General features: G+C 43.4%; 1 protein-coding gene across 2 annotated transcripts in view; it reads right to left on the reverse strand.

Moving 5' to 3' along the window:
- Positions 1–1,320: 1,320 nt before the first annotated feature.
- Positions 1,321–19,145, reverse strand: part of ATP2A1 (ATPase sarcoplasmic/endoplasmic reticulum Ca2+ transporting 1) — a 48,471-nt gene continuing 30,646 nt past the window's right edge. The window contains exons 13-23 of one of the 2 annotated variants that reach the window (XM_078652309.1): positions 18,672–18,797; positions 18,093–18,311; positions 17,232–17,567; positions 15,739–15,959; positions 14,645–14,847; positions 13,455–13,540; positions 12,903–13,036; positions 11,831–11,948; positions 9,145–9,262; positions 7,029–7,074; positions 1,321–2,247 (exon numbers count right to left, since the gene is read on the reverse strand). In XM_078652309.1, coding sequence (XP_078508435.1) covers positions 7,070–7,074; positions 9,145–9,262; positions 11,831–11,948; positions 12,903–13,036; positions 13,455–13,540; positions 14,645–14,847; positions 15,739–15,959; positions 17,232–17,567; positions 18,093–18,311; positions 18,672–18,797 — 1,566 coding nt within the window. In that variant the 3' untranslated portion in view covers positions 1,321–2,247; positions 7,029–7,069. The remainder of the gene's footprint in view (positions 2,248–7,028; positions 7,075–9,144; positions 9,263–11,830; positions 11,949–12,902; positions 13,037–13,454; positions 13,541–14,644; positions 14,848–15,738; positions 15,960–17,231; positions 17,568–18,092; positions 18,312–18,671; positions 18,798–19,145) is intronic. The other variant, XM_078652308.1, reaches the window with a different exon arrangement.

A 19,145-nucleotide genomic window follows, 5' to 3' on the forward strand; every position in this document is an offset into this window, starting at 1 on the left:
CTTAGGTTGCATGCTGTCTCAAAAAGCCGTCTCGCAATATATTCTTAAAACCATGAACGAAACATTGCCCTTGACTTAACACAATTGATTATTTTCCTCACCTTTCTTTCTGTTGAATGACCCTCTCCTTCCCTTCAATCCGTTGCATGCCAACTCTCTCTGAGTGTGGCCTACTTTAAGTTGCATGGTTATCTGCCTCACTCTCTTTTATTGTATTGCTGCAAATTGGCACACCTCATGTCACAGATCACACCTTTTTTATTGATAAAACATCCCTAATATTGCATAATCTACTCTTGCCTAGTCTTTACCCCACCTACTTGCCGCACAAACTCACATACCTCCACCTCCCCCCAACTAATGATCATATTTAATTCCTATTATTTTTATCTACCACAAGAAAATTGGAGTAAAAACATGGAAGAGATTCCTTGAGAGCGGAATATGAATAGCAAACACCAACAATTACTTATAACCACTAGAATAACAATTAACCGTGGGACCGAGAGTAGCCTGCTACTCAACACAGAGCACTTCAACGGCTCATCAGGGGTAGTAAGCCCTATATATATTCAATTACGATTGTGAATCATGTCCTGTCTTTATTTAAAGCTTTATCGCACTTAAAACTGTCTTAATCTCCATGCAAGTCATTAGGGAAAATAAATTGTCCTGCCCCTTTTTTCAAAATCACAAACTTCCTGTTCTTAAATGTTAGCATGTATCGGCTGCTGTTCTTTGTGACTCAAGACACCATTGGTCCAGAACCAGTACTTAAATCATGCCAGTGATTTCTGGTAGTAGGCACTAGCATTCATGTTTGATCACCGGGGCTTATTTTTCATCATCAGTCTTGCATCAAGGGAGAGAAAAGTAGGAAATAGAGCTAAAAGATGTAACAGAAAGAAGGGATAACTGCGACAATGGCAGAAAGCAGACAACCCACCTTAGTGATGTGAAGGGATGGAAAGTGTAGGGCGAGGGAGGAAAGAGGCATGAGGTATATTCAAGGCTTTGCAACTTTTTTATTTTTAGAAACCCTGGCATTTGGCCACACTGGTCATGGGTTCCTAATAAAAACTATTTGGATCTCTCCACTTACTAATATTAATATGTGTTGTTTTTACAAATTAACCACTGCATAGAACCTGATAATAAATACGTGTCTGTGAGGAACGTATTAGGTCTCCCCGAATAGGTCAATCTGAACCCAGATCGATAACCTGCAAACCAGCATCACACACACTTTGCATAGAAATAGCCACTCCTCCAACACTTGTGAGCCAGAGTAAAAAGACAGGCTGGATTTGACAATACAAGCACAGTTAAGAATTGTAACCTTTATTATTCAATAAATAGGCAGCTAGAAGAGATCTTTTTACATTGCGTTGTTGTTTGGCATCGTTTTATGAAGCCTGTCTTTTATCATGAATGGTTTTTCCATTTTTGCGATTTGTTTTTTTTTAGAAAAAGAAAATTCACAAAACATTGCATCACGCCCACCCTGCCGGTTTCTGCTTGATACGTTGGATGCAGAGAAGGACGTTTAAGAGACCGGTGCATAGTGGGATGGATTCTTTTCTGGGCCACTAGGCCAGACAGAGCCGGATTATGTGGGACGGAGGACCAGAGGAAATGGGTGGGGAGGGGCAAGTAACAGAGAAGAAACAAACCAGGTTTTGGGAGGTTTGACGTTAGACAGACTCGCAGCTCAAAATAATTTACAAAAGCAGAATAAAAGAAATATAAAATGTGATAACCTCCCAAGATTGATTGAGGGAGCCCCAGCAAAGATCCTTATGAAACCACAGGGCCTTAAGGCGAAAGAACCCTTCCCACATGCCTGAGAAACATCCAGGGTTCTGAGGGGCGGGCTGCCTTTTCCAGTGTCATCTGGGAAAACTCCAAGTAGATACACCAGAGCCCTCCCCTTTAGTGAACTTCCCTGAACATACCTAGGGGCCAAAACTGCAAAGCCCCTTCTGGCATCCTTATGGAAAGGAAAATAATCAGGGGCCCTTTACTACTGTCCCAGAGAACGCCCCCAAGGTTGAGGCCATCAAGCAAGGGAGTCACTGTACTTGTCGTAGGTCAGACAGCGATGTGGTGAGACTTGCGTTGGGTCTGTAGAGGATGGGTGAGAAGTAGGGGACCTAGGGACAGGGGAAGGGTTGGGATAAGATTGTAGTCTGTACTTCGGGCGGTAACGTGGGTTCCTGGATTGTGCAGGTATTTATAGTTGTTTACCTAAAGACAGAGAGAGAAAAAGAGATGTTAGGGCCAGTGAGTTATGAGAGAAGCATGTGTGCAGTCAATATTTTTGTAATTGCAATGAATTTGGATCCTCAAGTGAAGCTCTTTAAAAGTATAAAAATATTGCTGCCTATACAAGAGAATGCCTAGGTAGACAGCTATCTTCGGGTTACAAGGATCTCACAGGGTCATGCTTGAGATTGCAGACATTCTGGTATACAGATCTTACAGGTTTCAGAACTCAGTCAGCACAGCTATCAATTAGGTTAAACCGATCAAACAATTTCATGCTGAGAAAGCAAATGTATCCTCATATATCATGGACATACACTCTCATCCTTAAACAGCAGCACTAGCTTTCAGATTGCATTCATCCTATTGGTTACATAAGTTAAATAAGTGTACATAGGGTGCCAGAGGGCTTTTTCTCTACATTTGAGGCTTATATGGATGAATACGCTTTCTTCGTTGTTACTGATTCTCTTACATGTAACTTCAGCAATCTGTATGGGACTAACACTCTCATGAGATACACGTTGTCCTACCCATTCAACACGGCACAAAAAATGTGGCACTAGCATTCAACTGTCCTGAAAACAAGACACTGTCACAGAAAGCTAATGTGCTTTAAAAGTGATGAATTTTGACCATCTTCCCTCATACATTCCACAGGCAACGTGAGCAATGGAAACTGGCAACGATAACTATCCATGACAAGACCAGCTGTCACATAGATGGCTTCAAAACCACAAACTGACTTCTTGGAAACAATCAACAGAACTGGCAAGAGCAACAGAAGACCGGCAACACACAGAAATGAATGTGATGCTGGACATCTTGCCCTCACAGACAACAGAGATGCCAATACATAGTTCTCCATATTTCTAGAGTAGAAGGGGAGAGCTGGCAGGAACTTGGGCAAAGCTACATCTCCTGGCCACTGCAACATCTTCAGCAGGATACCTTTTCTCTAAAGGGGTTTGAGCAAAGGGTTTTCCTCATAGCTGCATAAAGTGGTACTACGTGGTGTGTCAGGTTATTGATTAGTATTTCAGCACATGTTAAAAATAAGATCGCATGACCTGTATGGCTTCTTTTTAGGCTGGATGTACTCTTGTAAACTACAGGGGATAATTAATATTTTACCTTTCTAGTAAAACGTCAAAGAGTGCTACAGTGACTAGCATACATTGGTTGACTCTTTAGAAAGAAGCATGCCCATTTACTCTGAACTTTTTCATCTGGTGAAGCTAGTGCTATGATGTTCCACTATCACTGATTTAATGGTCCTGAGGGCTATTCCTTAACAACCAAGGATGAGTAGCCGCTCACATATGCAGAGATTACAGCCCAAATAAATTAGGAGATGGTCAAAGAAAAGAAAGAGGTAGAATATTCTCAGGGTAACACATGTTAAATCATGTCTGAATTCACATTGGATGAGAAACCATCAATGCTGCACTTTGGATTGAGGAGACACAGGAAGGTGAGGCATTGGCGTAAAGCAGCGTTTCCCAAACTTTGGGCCGTAAGCAGCTTTTTGGTGGGTGATGAAAGTTCTGGTATATGTCACATTTAAGGATTGAAACTGATTTGTAACTCACTGCTACCCAGTCCTTATGGCTCAAAATACTTTGTTCTCAAAGGAAAAGCGACATGACATCGGCGCATAGGCTCGCTAGTGCTCCCAGTGATGTATGTGTTCTTGGTATTGTCTTATTTGATGAATTTGGGTATGGAAGGATGGCAGGGAACTCAAATATGTCACAGATACTAAAAAACAACTAGCAGAGATTCAAAGGTGCCCTCACAGCCCTATAAAAGTACGGCTGAGCTCTAACTGGCCCAGAAAGAAAATAGCGCTTTCCGGCTGGGGTTTTGATGAATCACAGGCCTGGTGCTTGGCACACAATCTGAAATAGTCACAATACCAGTGACACTTTTCAACGCGCAATCCGATACTTTCCACACATATGCATGGTGTCTGACACTCTGTCACTTACACAATTAAACATAGACTTATGTATAGTGTCTGACACCAAATGCACAATTGGCAAAGTGTCCAAATATAACAGTCTGACTCACTCATTCTCAAATACAGGATGACAAATGCTGATTCAAGCATATATGTATGCTACACAAAATCATGCAAAATAGGACAAGCACACTGAAAACATGGTACACTTGCACAATCTGACACTCTCACGCTCAATAACTCACCTAAACAAACCAAAACCAAAGGAGTTGATGGGCGGAGTGTTGAACATTGCTAGCACTCACCCCCAGTCAACTGATCTGGGTTTAATTCATTATCATTCTTTAGCTCACTCCGCCACCCCAGTTCAGACATGGCCATATGCAAATCAGTCTGACCCTGTGCCTCATGGGAACAGTCCAGCCCCAACTGCCAAGCCATGTCTTCCCTGGACCAGAAACAAGCATCCTGGGACCGGTTTCTGGCTAATCAGCCGTCATCAGCTAGGCTAGCTTGAATCCAGTAGCAAAGTGAGCAAGGGACCCACGTCTGCTTGCAATGTTCAACACTCCGTCCATAATCCCCTAACAGGATGCTTGTTTCCGGTCCAGGGAAGAAAAAATAGCTGTAGGGGGAGAGGGAGGAAGCCGCAGTGTGGGCCAGGCTGGGAGGGGTTGAACAGCCTCAGCTCTGCCTCCTCATAATCAATGACACACAAGCTCCGGGGAAGTCTTACTCCCCATCTGATGTGAAGGGGGTCGAATATTCCCCACCAGCTCTTGTCCGCTCCATGGCCCCTCCAGTAGCAGCACAAGGACCTTCTGGTTGACAAGACCCCTTGAATGTAGGCGCATCTTTGCATCTGACACCACTGAAAAGTTTGTTCTCTCTTCACACCCCAGCTGCTGGCTGCAAAAACGGAAGTTGCTGTCTCAGTGGATCCTTTGTCTGACTTTGCCTGCACAAATGAGGCTCAATATGTTTAAAGAGGTAATTATAGAGTTTGCCCATTTTCTATATTTTTGTGAAATTGGCAATCCCTTCTCAATATTAGAAAGTTGGAAATGCAGTGTATAAAAGGAGAAATAGTTAGATGAAGGCACGCACCAACTGCCACCTTGTGCCCTGATGTTTGCTCCCGTGGCAATACTCCATGGGTGTGAGCTTTTACAAAAAGGTGTGACATACAGTCACCATTAGCCATTTGCAGGCTCCGATTTTTGAAGGACAATCCAAAAAGAAAATCCAAGGTATGGGATGAATCATACTTCCACAAAGTACCTTCAATAGATCGCCTGACAGCGCAAGCGCTGTTTAGACTCGACCTAAAAAGGTCTAGCATAACTCTTAGGTGACCACTATCTAGAGGGTCTCACCTGCACTTGGTATTTGTTAATCGTCAGCAATTACTATTTCCCTGCAGTGTCTCTCCAACTGATTCCTTCAGTCTAATTCACATTTCAAATTGTACTAGCATTTGGTGTGAACTACTTTTTAGAAGGGGCAAGTGTGGGAAGACATTAGAGGATTAGCAGGTGAGCGTTAAGATGCTAGAAAAAGATCACATTTGATCAGCCATCGGAAATGGATGGCATAGAAAATTCATGTGAACGTGAAGTTGAAGGAGGAAGTGGGACACCGATATCATGGATGCTTAAAAATACCATAACTGATGGAAATGCTATAGGTGCGGTTGTCGGCACCATGAAAGATTTGGAGGGCTGTTTAGCCCTCATTACCATGTCCCGAAATTTGAAGCTTGAATCCCTGATATAGAATCTTTTATTTACTTTGGACCAAAAAAGACAATCTGTTCATCATTGTTAGGATATGCCCATTCCTACAGGAATTACGCTCTCTAGTGAAAAAGTGAAGGGCAATTTCCCACACAATATTCACGTAAATATCACAGCAGTATTGGTATCTAGCATTACAGGGTCCGAGACTTAAGGGAGCAACAGAATAAAAAAGTCTCACATAAGTAATTGAGGACTATCTTACAACAACCAGCTTTTTTCGGTCATCAGTGTACCTAACATTTATAGAAATAGGCGTACACTGCATTTTCACTTAGCGGGACATAATTATTGTTGTTGGCCTGAAGAAGGTGGTCCTACACTGTTTTGCAACCGAAACACATCAATGCCCCCTCTGCTGTTTTGTTAAATTTGAGGAACAAGGAATTGCCTAAATACTCTTGTTTTATTGATTCCTTCAAATTAACACAGTTGCAATGACAAATGTGTATTTCTTGGTTGTTGTCTCTCTTGATATAACAGTTTTGTGAAATGATGTGCAACATTTTATCAGAAAGTCAGAATGTTTTTTAGAATTTTATATAATTGTACAATTGCTTTTTATTGACTGTTTCATTCAATGGATTTTTATAATTGCCTTTTGGGTCCCCTTTTAGACAGATACTAAGGAGTGTTTGACTGTGAAGAAAGTGGAGTGTGAGATATAGGTTTGTGTCGATTTCTCCAAGAGATCTTTTCTGCAGATACATTGACTGTATAAGGAACCCTGTCTCCTGGAGAAGTTGGGCCGCTCTCTTTTATTGAGACAGGAATTTCACTAACAGAACATGGCAGTACAATAGCAAGGGAAAAGGCTGTACAAACAAGAACAGGAAATGTGTGGCACAAGAACGAGCGGTACTCGTACCAATAACAGAAAACGAAAGTGCATGGGCCAGGAATGGTAAACAATGCAAAGGGAAAAGCATGTGCATGCAGACGAGGTACATAAAGTGTACAAGGAGTCATGCATCTCAGATTTTTAGTAGCAGGATATGGGATACCTGTGTGAGACGGGAGCAAGGAGGCATGGAGGGGTAAACACTTATGCTACAATGGAGAAAATGATAATGAGTTGTTATTGTCAGAATGAAAAAGTGATTGTTAGAAATTACTACACGACACAGGAATAAATATAAAAATCATGAATGATATCCCTATTTGGATTGTCTCAGCTGGCGCAGCCCCTACACCACCAATTAGCTCAGGTCACGATGTAAAACAAAATAATCCTTGAACCAGCATTAATAAAGAACTTTAATGGTTTCCCAAAGTCCGCCAACCCCTCTCGGAGGTGACTAAGCAAAAGCTAAAGAATGTAGTAATCCAGAACACTTTTGAATATATTTGATCGGTTTGTCCCCAGAGCAATTTAACAGCTGAATCCTGAGTTGTCCATATCCAAATGACTGATAATGTGAGGAACCAGAGTTACCACACTTGAATGACTCACATTTTCACTAACTGCGACCCTTTTTCCCAAAGTAAACGTCAAAAGACAGTTTATGAATAATGCACGTAGTGGGAATCTTGTGTGCGATATTACTGCACACATAAATAGACCAGACTTGGGTAGAAACACTGTTTGCGCCATATCCCGTTTTTTGTGTAACAATTACAATGAGGGCGTAAGAAGCTTATGCGGTGAAACTCTATTATTAATTCATTATAGTGACATGAATGAGCAGATCACTTAACACATTAATGGCCTCATTTATGAGGTTTTGACGTCACCTTGCTGTGCTGCCCTATGTCAAAGTGAAAGGGCAGGAATACACCGTATGTATCCGATATCTGGCATTCCTGTCCTTTCCCTCAGCGGTGCCGTCATTTCAGCCGCCTTGCCCCAACGCATACACTCTTGCACCATGTGCAAGGGTGCCTGTGTTGTCGGCAGGATTGTTTTTCTGCTGGAAGGGACACCTCCCTGCACAAAAACAATCCTGAGAGGAGTTTTCCTCTTTCTATGTGTGCTGCAGAATGCAACACATGGAAAGAGGAATAAAAAAGTAGAAATAAAGTTATTTCTTATCCTTACTCCTCACCTCGGGAGGCGTTAGGTTTTGGCGCATCCCCAGGTTTAAATAGTTTTGTAATATGGGGAAGCATCAAAATCCATGGGTGTTGCATGGGAACACCCAGCACAATGCCCATGGAACGCATCGCGAGCGAAGAGTAAGGCAACGGCAGCGATCTGCGCTGCCTTGCCTTACACCATATCTATGAGGCCATTCAAAACCATGCAAAGTGGCTTTGTGTGGCCGTATAGATATGATTTCAAGATTTACGCTACCGCAGCGTCACAAAAAGTGATGCTCTGGCAGCGCAAGGGACTCATAAACATACCCCTAAGTGCATACTCTGTAGGTCTCTCCACAATAATGCATGTGCACTTGCAACCCACTCCTCTCTGTCTTCTTCCAGTTAAGAATAGATGTATCTGCTCAGAGGCAGACTGCTGACAAAGAAATCCCGTTTTTTTGTAACAGCCACCTCTCCCCTCTGACATCTCAAAGTTGTTAAGCTAAAATAGGGTAAATGATTGATGCACAAGAAACCCTCTTTAGTCCTCATTATAAGTTTTGGAGGACTCCTGAACCAATATTATCGCACAGTGGGATGCAGTAATTTCTATGTGTGGTATTGCTTAGTTTTTCCACACCAATTTCTGTATGTTTTTCTGAATTCTGTGCTGTTTTCTAAGGGCATATTCTGCTAGGTTTTCCCTGGAAAATGTGCCCTTGGAAAAATCTGAGGTTCCAAAATCACCACATATTTTGTGTTCACAATTTGAGTTTCTGCCCAGATCTGGATTGAAGCATTGGGGTTCTGTTAAGATTAGACATGATGTTAAGAGATTTTACAGTTAATGTGACAGCTAGCATATTAAAAGCATGTCTGGTTAGAGCCGAGTGAAGCTGCCATCCAAGAATGGTGTGCAAGGGACTCTGGCAAGGACTCACACCCTGCTCAAAAGTCCAGGCAAGGAATCAGGATCAACAATCTCTTCAAACGTCTAGAGGAATATACAAGGAAGTCTTTTTTCCAAGAACCTCAAAGAAAGAGAAAATAGATAAGGGGCAAATAGAGAAAAAGAGAGACAGACCGAACACAACTCACCTTCAAGGTAATTACGAGCAATGAACTTCAGAAGTTCATCCAGGAGGATGACAGGAATGGAAATCTTAACGACAACCATCCACTGAGTAACATCCAGAGGGGTGAGCTTAAAGATCATCTAGAAGAACATTGAGAAAGAGATACAATGAGTCTTGGCATAAAAAAGATACACTCAAAAAACAATGAGAGTTACTCCTTTGTGAACCCAAAGGGAATGGAGCATCAATATACGTTTAATAAACAGTATATATATATATATACATATATATATATATATATATATATATATATATATATATATATATATATATATATATATATATATATATTTCATATAATTTTTTTTGATAATCAAATCTTTTTGTGAGTATTTCACTGTAGTCCATCAGGTTGTATGGGTGTAACCGAATGACTAATGGTTCAGTGTGTTGATGGTACCTAATGGTATAATTCTTACCCGAAGGGATAAATTCTTGTTTACTGAACGTATAAAAAAGATACAGCCAAAGCAGAGTAGAAGACAGATGGCAACCACATAGCAGATCACGAAGTGAGAATGGGATAGGAAATGACATAGTATAACTGCTGGCCCCTACTGGTGATCAAAAGTCAGTGGAGACTGAAAAAACAATAGAAGCTTGTCTACCTGTCGCGAGAGTCACAGTCAAGAGTATATCAATAGGGTGAAGGCTTATCACCAAGGAGAAAAAGATAGGAATCAGATGGGGGGTTGAATGGGGTCTGGTGGGAAAAAAAATCTCATTCTATAGGAATGGCAACACATCAATTTGACAAGCTTAGAAATAAGATTGTACTAAAGAAGATAATCTATTCCCACGTCCCTTAATGCCGGTATTATGGAAAACAAAAATAAACTCAGTTGGGCCAGTAGCAGAGATGACAATGTTTTAGTTAGGTCACAAACAATGTCATATGTAAATAGTGTAATTTCATCATCATATTTATTTATTGACTCTTATAGGAAAGACAACTCAGACTCCAGGAAGGGGGCATTCCACTTTTCTTAATAGAGGAATTGAACCAATCCGAAACCACACAAAGTACCAGATTTACAAAAGGATTGTGTTGTCTTTGTGTCACGTAAGGTGACGCAAAGGCAACGCAATACGATTTACTATGCCGCACAGAGCCGCCTTTCTCTACTCATCCACCCATGGATGTTGGGGCATTCCCAGATTAACTACCAATAGTAAACCTTTGAATTTGTCAAACAGTTATGCCATCCCAGGGGAGGTACAAAGAAAAGAAATACGTTTTTAGTCTTGTTTGTTCCTCTATTTGTATGTGCTGCATTCTACAGCACACGCAGAAATAGGAAAAAGCCTGTAAGGATTGTTTTTGAGCAGGAAGGTGCCCCTTCCTGCACTAACCAATCCTACCTGTAACTCAGGCACCTTTTCAACATGGTGCAAGGGTGCCTGCATTGACTCTAGGCTGCACTGTGTGCTGCAGCGCAGGGAGAGAACAGGAATGTGCAATATCTGAGTAGACACGGTACATTCCTGCCATCTCCATGTGGTGCAGCGCAGCAAGTCATCCTGCTATATTGCGCTGCATCACATCTTTGTAAACCTGGCCCCAAATGACCACATTTGCCTCTAAAGGATGATCGGAGAGGCAAACCATTTGGAGATATTTGTAATCTAGCTCTCACATCACTTAAAAATAGCCCTCTCCTCAGACTATTAGATGGGCTGTAATTCACCACATTCAAGGCACACGCTAATACAATCAAAACAGTAACTCATAGTTATTTTTAAGAAAAAAGATGCTGGTATTCTTGTTTCTCTTTGTGTTCATTTTTTTTTTTTTAGCCATACTTCAACGCGTTTTGTCTCAGCTGGAGCATTACGACTTCCTCAGGGCTGCTAGAATTTAAATGATTCTACAAAGGATGCTTCTCAATTCGAGTACGATTTTGGAAGATCAATCCAATCGCTATTCAGCGTAATCCAATCAATTAAAAGTATAGGATCAGGACTTCAAAGTGAGCTACCCAGTGGTAATATCCACCACATAAGGTATGCAAGCACGTTGATCCCTCGAAATTTTAACGAGAACTTAAAAGGAAAACTATAATTTCCTTCGGGTCCTGATTTTAAATTGCCTCCAGTGTTTCCAGACCTCTCGTGTAAGTGTATCAATCGGGCCGGAGATACGCTTACACGGGAGGTCTAGAGCCCTGAGCAACTTGTAAGGGTAACACTCTCACTGCGATGAAACACGTTTGCATATGGCTAAAAAAAAAAAAAAAGAACACAAAGAAGAACAAGAATAACAGCATTTTTTTTCTAAAAAATAACTACGAATTACTGTTTTGATTGTATTAGCATATACTTTGAATGTGGTGAATTGTTGTTTCAATCTTTTGATTGATAATTGGGGGGAGAAGGGTGTGTCCTCCCTTCTCGAGAGCACCGCACTAATTAAGTCAGTGGATACGAAGTATATATAGCTCCTGAGACTAATACACCCACAACAGTAGGATTCTATATTAGATGGACTGTGTCACAACTTTTAAGCTCTCTGCAGGACCATCTTCTAATGTGAGAGGTGACTTTCGGCACCTAATGGGCTACCTGTGACACTTTGCTACACCAAGCTGGTGAAGGGAAGTGTGATTAGTTTGCTGTTAGGCTGGATTCGATGGTTAGTCAGTACTTACGGGGAGAGGATCGACGTAGAGGATCAGGAAGTGGAGGGACATGGAGAGACAGATAGAGCCCAGTAGCCAGATGTTTACCCATGGTGGCATCCTAATTAGAGACTGGTTCTCTGACAAGCTGTTAGAGAGAAAGGAAAAGAAGGGCAGTCATTCACAGAGCTAGAACCACCTGCAGTACCTAACACAATCTTGCTATCCACAGCATGAATGTTAAGCTGCTAGAATCATGTCCTCGTGCCCTCACAGTGACTTAAATGGGGTATGTGACTGTATAGGACATTATTAGGGCAACGGTAGACAACAGTTTCTTGCAGACTGCAGTTTCAGAAAGGTGAGATGGGTAGAAAACCTTTGTGAAGCTATCAAGGGTAGGTGAACTGTAGCAGTGGCATGCAGCAATAGACGCTCGCCAGTGCTCCTGCTTTCGAGGACTCTTAATGTGCAGGATAAAGATGTGATCATTGTGTGTACTTACCCACTTACATTATCCATTTTTTTCCTTCACGCACCTGGTTGCTACTGTCAACTCGCAGAAGTACTTCTAAGCTCTGTCCTTGATTATTTCGCCTACTGCACTAGACATAAACTGTTACTCTACTGAATGTATGCACTGAACCATATATTCTAGATGTCCCCCCCCCCCCCTCCCAAAAAAAACAGTGCTTGGACCTGTATACCTAATGCTGTACCGTAACTTAAAAGTCATTAACCCCTTCGATGCTGGCCCGTTTCCGCCGCTGTGCGGTAAACAAACGAACAGGGCGGGCCGTGACGAACCCCAGCCGTCATCCGCACACGAGCACCGCAGAGCGTGACGGCTGGGGTTCGTCACCAGCATGGAAGGGGTTAAAATAGATTTAAAAAAAAAAAAAAAGTAGGGTAACTGTAAGTTTTAGTTCGGTAACAAGCTAGAAGAATTACATGTGCTAAACCAATTCTCCCCAAGTATTTGTGCGCACAAAATATCTGATAGGGTACATTGCCCATTCAGAAATAGAGAGTGAGCGATGGGAAGGAAAGTGGTCTCTTCATAGGCAATAACCTGAAGCAGGCAAAAGAGGAGACTGCTTACCTGTTGAGGGCGTTGCACATCTCAATGGTGACCAATACGGACAGAGCCATGGTCATTGGGACAGGAGACTCGAAAATCTCACATTCCAGCCCTTCGAATTCGGGATTGTCCTCTGTGCACTGCATGAAGTGGGACTGATAAGAGGAAACATGTGGGTTAGAGCAGCAGAAATGGCCAAACAGGCCTCGTGAAATGTGTGGCTACAAACAGATAATCCCCAGAACACATCACATCAGTGGCCAACAAAGTTCACAACGGGTGCTAACTGCAGTCTACGGAGAGATACACAGCACTATTGCGATTTGTTCGGACCATTATAAGATAAATGAGGAGATTTCACAATTTACAACCGTGTACGATTGCTAAACACCCATTTTCGTAATTATAACTAGATATACTTTATAATTTCACCTCAGGCCTAGCTGAGAACTCCTGAATCATGCTCGCGCTAGACACTCACAATCATTTCCCTGCAGATAGGAGCTGGCTGTCTGGTGAGAACATATTTAAATCTGTGACACAATATCCAAAAGCCACATTGCGCGGTCTTACCAGCTGATAGAAGGTGACTTCCGGTCCTTCTTCGGAGCACATGAACCACCAGGCGGCTGCACCAACTGTGGCTGCACCAACATATCCTGAGGGGAGAGGACACCATCAGTGTCGATAACAAGGCAACCATGGCACATAGCCGCCTCAGAACTCAGAAAGGAATCAACCTTGCACGGGTCTGACAAAAAGAAGTGGACCTCACCAGCTATGCCATATGGCAGAAGTCACGCCCTGAAGTAGAAGGGAAAATTGCCAATGACGCAGCTAAGCAGAATGTATTTAGTGCCAAAGGGACTCGCCCACCTTGTCACCAGGCCGGGCTCCAGGAATTTTTATTTGGGTGGGCCAAAGGTGCATTCAGGGGGGCAACTGCGGCCCAATTTGTCTCTCATATGTCTAGCTAGGTCTGAGTTTGGCTGCCTGTGGACAATCTTATGAATGAGCAAACCAGATACAAGATGCAAGCCTCCCAAATGCCCGACTATCTATAAAAATGAATCATATTGTCAGTCATGGGTTCTAAATGGTAAAAGGAATTTGGCATAAACATACATGGATCAAGATGCTGGAAGTGGAAATAACATCAGCTCAGTGATGAGGAGGTTTAAGGTACCCTCAGTAGTTAGAGGCAATTTGTGTACAACTATCTGTTAGTCCCTCCTAAATGTCTTAGGAAATAAAGATGGAGATAGATCCTTTGTGGTAATTGCGAGTAACTAGTGTGTAATGCCTTGCCCGATGTCCTGAGACTGTTGAATCAGTTGATACCCTTTTGGAAAGAATTAAAAGCTCCTCTGTTTGGCTAAGTATGTATGTCTGTTTGATTCAGCATATAATTGTCCGGTGGGTGTTTGATGCCATAACACATTTGTAGTTTGTTATGTTTGTGTGAGGTCCTCGGCGAGAAATTCTTATAGAAAGAGCTTGTTTGTGTGTAAGGGTAGATGACATAGTTATCCTCTTGGATTCACGGGGGAGCCCTTGCCATTGGCCTGCTGCAACCATTTTGTAGATGCCAATGTCAGAAGATTCAAAGTGAAACTTCTTGTGTTTTAGTGAGTGATCTGAAGCAGATCCTCAAGTGCTTCCACCCCACCAATGAAGGCCTTGATTAGATCAAAACTGAAGATCAGTGCCTACAACAGAAGGATGCATTGTTAATGTTCTGCAACCATCCGCCATTATCTTACCTCCAATAGCCAGATAACGGAAGAAGAGCCATCCACTAATGAGGGGCTCCTTGGGGCTGCGAGGGGGCCTGCCCATGATGTCCAAGTCAGGGGGGTTGAAGCCCAGAGCAGTAGCTGGCAGACCATCAGTCACCAGGTTCACCCAGAGCAGCTGGACAGGGATAAGAGCTTCTGGCAGTCCCAGAGCAGCAGTCAAGAAGATACTGGAGGCATAAAAAGAAAGATAGACAGAGAGCGCAGAAAAGTGAGAAAAGGAAGCAAGAAATGGTCAGCAACTCAGATTAAGAAGCAGACAGATCAAAGGTTTAATGGGGGTTATTTATGAGAGCCCTGCATCACATTTGCACCATGTAAAGTGGTACATGTGTGGCGCAGGGCTCTCATAAAGATTTATGAAGCCACACAAAACCCCCGTGAGTGACTTTTAGTGGCCTCATAAATCATGAGTAAGGCGACACAGCACAAATTGCTGCGTTGCCTTACTCTGCGTCCCATAGGCTTTCCATGGGCGTTGCAGTCGGTTTTCCAAAGAAACACCTATGGAATTATGATGCTGCCCCAGATTTACAAAAGCATGAAAGCCTGGGGAAGCACCAAATCCATACGCCTCCAGAGGGGAGGTGTAACAAGGAGAAATAACTTTTATTTCTCCTCTTTTTTACTCTTTCTGGGGTAAAGCGCCCGTTAGGGTTGTTTTTGTGCAGAAAGGTTCCCCTTCCTGCACAAAAACAATCCTACCAAAAACGGAGGTATCCTTGCACCATGATGCAAGGGTGCCAGCAGTAGCGCTGGGCTGCCAAAAGGGCACCAGCGCAGGGGAAAAGGCAGAAATGCACCCCTTTGCCATAAATATGGCACATTCCTGCCCTTTCACTTTGGTGGAAGGCAGCACAGCTAGGTGCCTTGATGAGCTGCCCTAAGCCAAAATGCCGTAAATGAGGCCCTAAGTGTCTAGAAAAAACTAGAAGTGCACATGAATACGAGTCTAGACAGGGGTGTACTGTAATGAGCTTGACCGAAATGTAAGATAAGACTTGGCTGACAGAGGTGTGAAGCTCCCAAAAAATCCAGTGATTGGTGAGAGCAGCACTCACCAGACCACTTCACCGACGTTGGAGGAGATCAGGTAGCGGATAAACTGCTTCATGTTGTTGTAGATGGCGCGGCCTTCCTCTACGGCAGACACAATGGAGGAAAAGTTATCATCAGCCAGCACCATCTCAGAGGCAGACTTGGCGACTGCTGTGCCGGAACCCATGGCAATACCAATCTCAGCTTTCTTTAAGGCTGGGGCATCATTCACACCATCACCAGTCTAGAGGATAGAGAGAAGGTAGAGACATTTAGGTGGTTGCTCTGTAGCAACAGGGTCTTTTCTTGAAGTACCCCATTTCCCACCCTCTCATTAACCATGCTTATTAATACAGACTTCATGTATTACTAACAGAATAATCACTTTTTTTTTAATTGGATGTAAACATATTTACTTCTAAAAGAAATATGACTGCTATGAAACTTACACATATGGGGAAGTTAACAACAAAAGAAATGATGGTTTGTAATACCTTCTAGAATACCACCTCCTGGGGCATTGTAACTGAATACAGCCTTTTTTGGCCACATAACTGATGGAGCATGAGGCATTCTCATAGTACACCCAATTAGCACAGTAACTGCAGGGCCCTTTCATCTGTGAGACACATGCTTACAAAATCTGAAAAATTTGCTGCAGTAAATAATTTTCCATAGCACCACCAAGTGATCGATCACCTAGAAATATTCTACACAGACACGCATGGTCTTTCATCCCCCCCTGGGGTCCTACTATGTATAGGGCGCACTTTCCCTGTGTGCTTCACGGCACAGTTTAAAACAGGTGTGCTGTGCGCAGTATGCTCCATTGGTTGAATACACTGCCCTCAGGGCAGCCGCGACTTTGTGCTGCACTGGAGGCAGCGCAATAATGTGAAATACAGAACAGTTGCTTTAAAGCCGCTCTGTGTTTCACTGTGCAGGCAGCACCCAGGACCGAACTGGCCGCAGCGGGCACCAGGCGTTTTTCTGTAGGGACGCCAGTGTGGGGGGCGGTTTTGGATCCCTAGAGGGCCGTTTTTGTTACCAGGGGCCGGTTTTGCAGCATAGCTGCAATATCAGCCCACTGTGACAAAAGCAGCTGCAGTGTTCCCTCCGCCAAACCGCCCCCCCCCCCATGGCCAGTCCGACACAATTGCCAGGGCCGGTTCGCGCTCCCAGCCCAGCATTGGCAAACACCTGCCTGAACTTTATCCCCCTGTAGGAGGGTGCAATGAATGGCTGGGGGCCTTGATCCCCTCCAAAGGACTGGCATCCGGGGGCTCTCAACAATGCACCTCCTGTCAGCTTCTTTACCTCTTCACCCGCTTCACGACAGAGTTAAAGAGATTTCCTCATTTGCATGAAACCACGCCCCTATGCAAATGAGGGAAAGCCCTCTTGAGATAGTACTGGCGCAGCATATGCGCCAGTGCAGTCTGTGTTACAGAAGTGGCTGCACAAGTGTCTGCCGCCCCTTCTGTAATACCAAATTGCCCTGGTGTCATAGACTCACCATGGCTGTGATTTCATCGAAGGACTGCAAGAACTCCACAATCTTGGACTTGTGAGCAGGCTCCACACGAGCAAAGCAAGAGGCACGTTTGCAGGCTTCGCGTTGCTCGGCAGGTGGCAGGTCATCAAACTCACGCCCGGTGTAGGCCTTGTTAGAGACCTCCTCATCCTCAGTGAAGATGCCAATGCGCCTGCAGATGGCGATAGCAGTACCCTTGTTGTCTCCAGTGATCATAATGACACGGATTCCAGCATCTCTGCAGAGCTGGATGGAGCCAGTGACTTCCTTACGGGGAGGGTCCAACATGCCCACAACACCAACGAAGGTCAGATCAGCCTGTGGGAAAAAGAAAGAGGACACAGTTCAAATTTCATTACAGGAGGTAGAGCCGTAAGTATACATTAAGAACACTCTGTGGGGGCCCAAGTTCACTAGGGTGCAATTACCTCAAAATTGCAAAGTCTAAAGGATCCTGGTTATTCACAATTTCCTGTATTTGGAATTGGCCCTTATGTACTGACTGTGTTTTGTTTCTTTTATGCCAGGTTGTTTGCAGCATCTTGATTGTGCACTACTGTCTTGCATAAGTTTTTTTGTAACTTAATTCAAAGCCTTGCACTGGGACTCACTGAAGTTTTAGCTGCCTTCCAAGGATGTCATGCAACCCTTTTGGACATGTTAAATGGAAATATCTCCAACCTGAAATTTCAGAGACACAACTAATGGAAAACATTGTGCTAGTAATGGGAGTTAACAGCTGTTAGTTAGTAAGGAAACATATTTGATGATGGTGGCCACAGATGTGGAAGTGGCAGCGATGAAGGAAAGGGGTATACATTGTTGTAAAGGTATCCAACTTACCTCATACTGGGCAAACTTGGTGGAGTCTTCCAGTACCATTTCCTCTCTCTTGGGGGGGGTGTCACGGGTAGCCAGTGCCAAACATCTAAGGGTATCTCTGCCTGTGCCCCACTCTTTGATAACGGTCATGATTTTGTCTTTGACTGCAGCTGTGAGGGGAACGCGGGTAGTTCCGACACGGACATAGTTGCAACGATCAATGACACCCTCTGGTGCACCCTGGAAGAAACAGTGACATTTTCAAATATTATTATTTCAGCAATGCTGCAGATGTGGTGACACACTAAATTTGAACACAAGGACACACAGTGGGACACCCTTAGGTACAAAGCTCTGTTTAGTGGCCGTAGAGATGTATCTGTGCTCATACATGGTGACAAAGAGACTGAGGCATTCAGACTAGCTTAAACATAGACCTACAGCAACACATCAGTGCATATTAATCAGCTCATGTGCACATATTCAGCATCGCCCACACACACATGAACACAAAAATTCAGCATTCACTAGGAAGTATTCACATATGACTGCCCCTGTTGAGACAGAGTTTGGCTGAGTATGCAGGAGCCAAAGACCCACCTTGACAAACATCTTGTTTCCAACTGCAGCTCTGGATGCCTTGGCAGGTGAGCAATACACAGACATGGACTTCCTGTCACGGGAGAATTCCAGAGTAAATTCCTTCTTCATCAGCTGTTTGATGACCTGTGAGAAGATGAAGAGGGTGAGGTATTAGAGACATAAGTATAAAGATGTATATCTGACCATGATCATTAGCCAAAGCAGGTACTGGAAAGCACCCAAATCAACCACCGCACATGCACCCATCACTACCAATATAGCACACCATAAATGCAAAATGACACAAACAACCTTACAGCCCAATCATCAAATTCAACCTTTAACAGTAGCAGGATACCATCATAACCTAACCTACCATCCATCTATCTATCCTTACCATTGCACCTTTCCAACCCATATAATACACTATCCAAATACCCCAAAGAGGATTCTCCCAGAAAGCAACCCATAATCCAACTAAAACCACCTAGA

Source organism: Lissotriton helveticus, chromosome 7 (assembly GCF_964261635.1).
Source record: "Lissotriton helveticus chromosome 7, aLisHel1.1, whole genome shotgun sequence".
NCBI classification, from domain to species: Eukaryota; Metazoa; Chordata; class Amphibia; order Caudata; family Salamandridae; genus Lissotriton; species Lissotriton helveticus.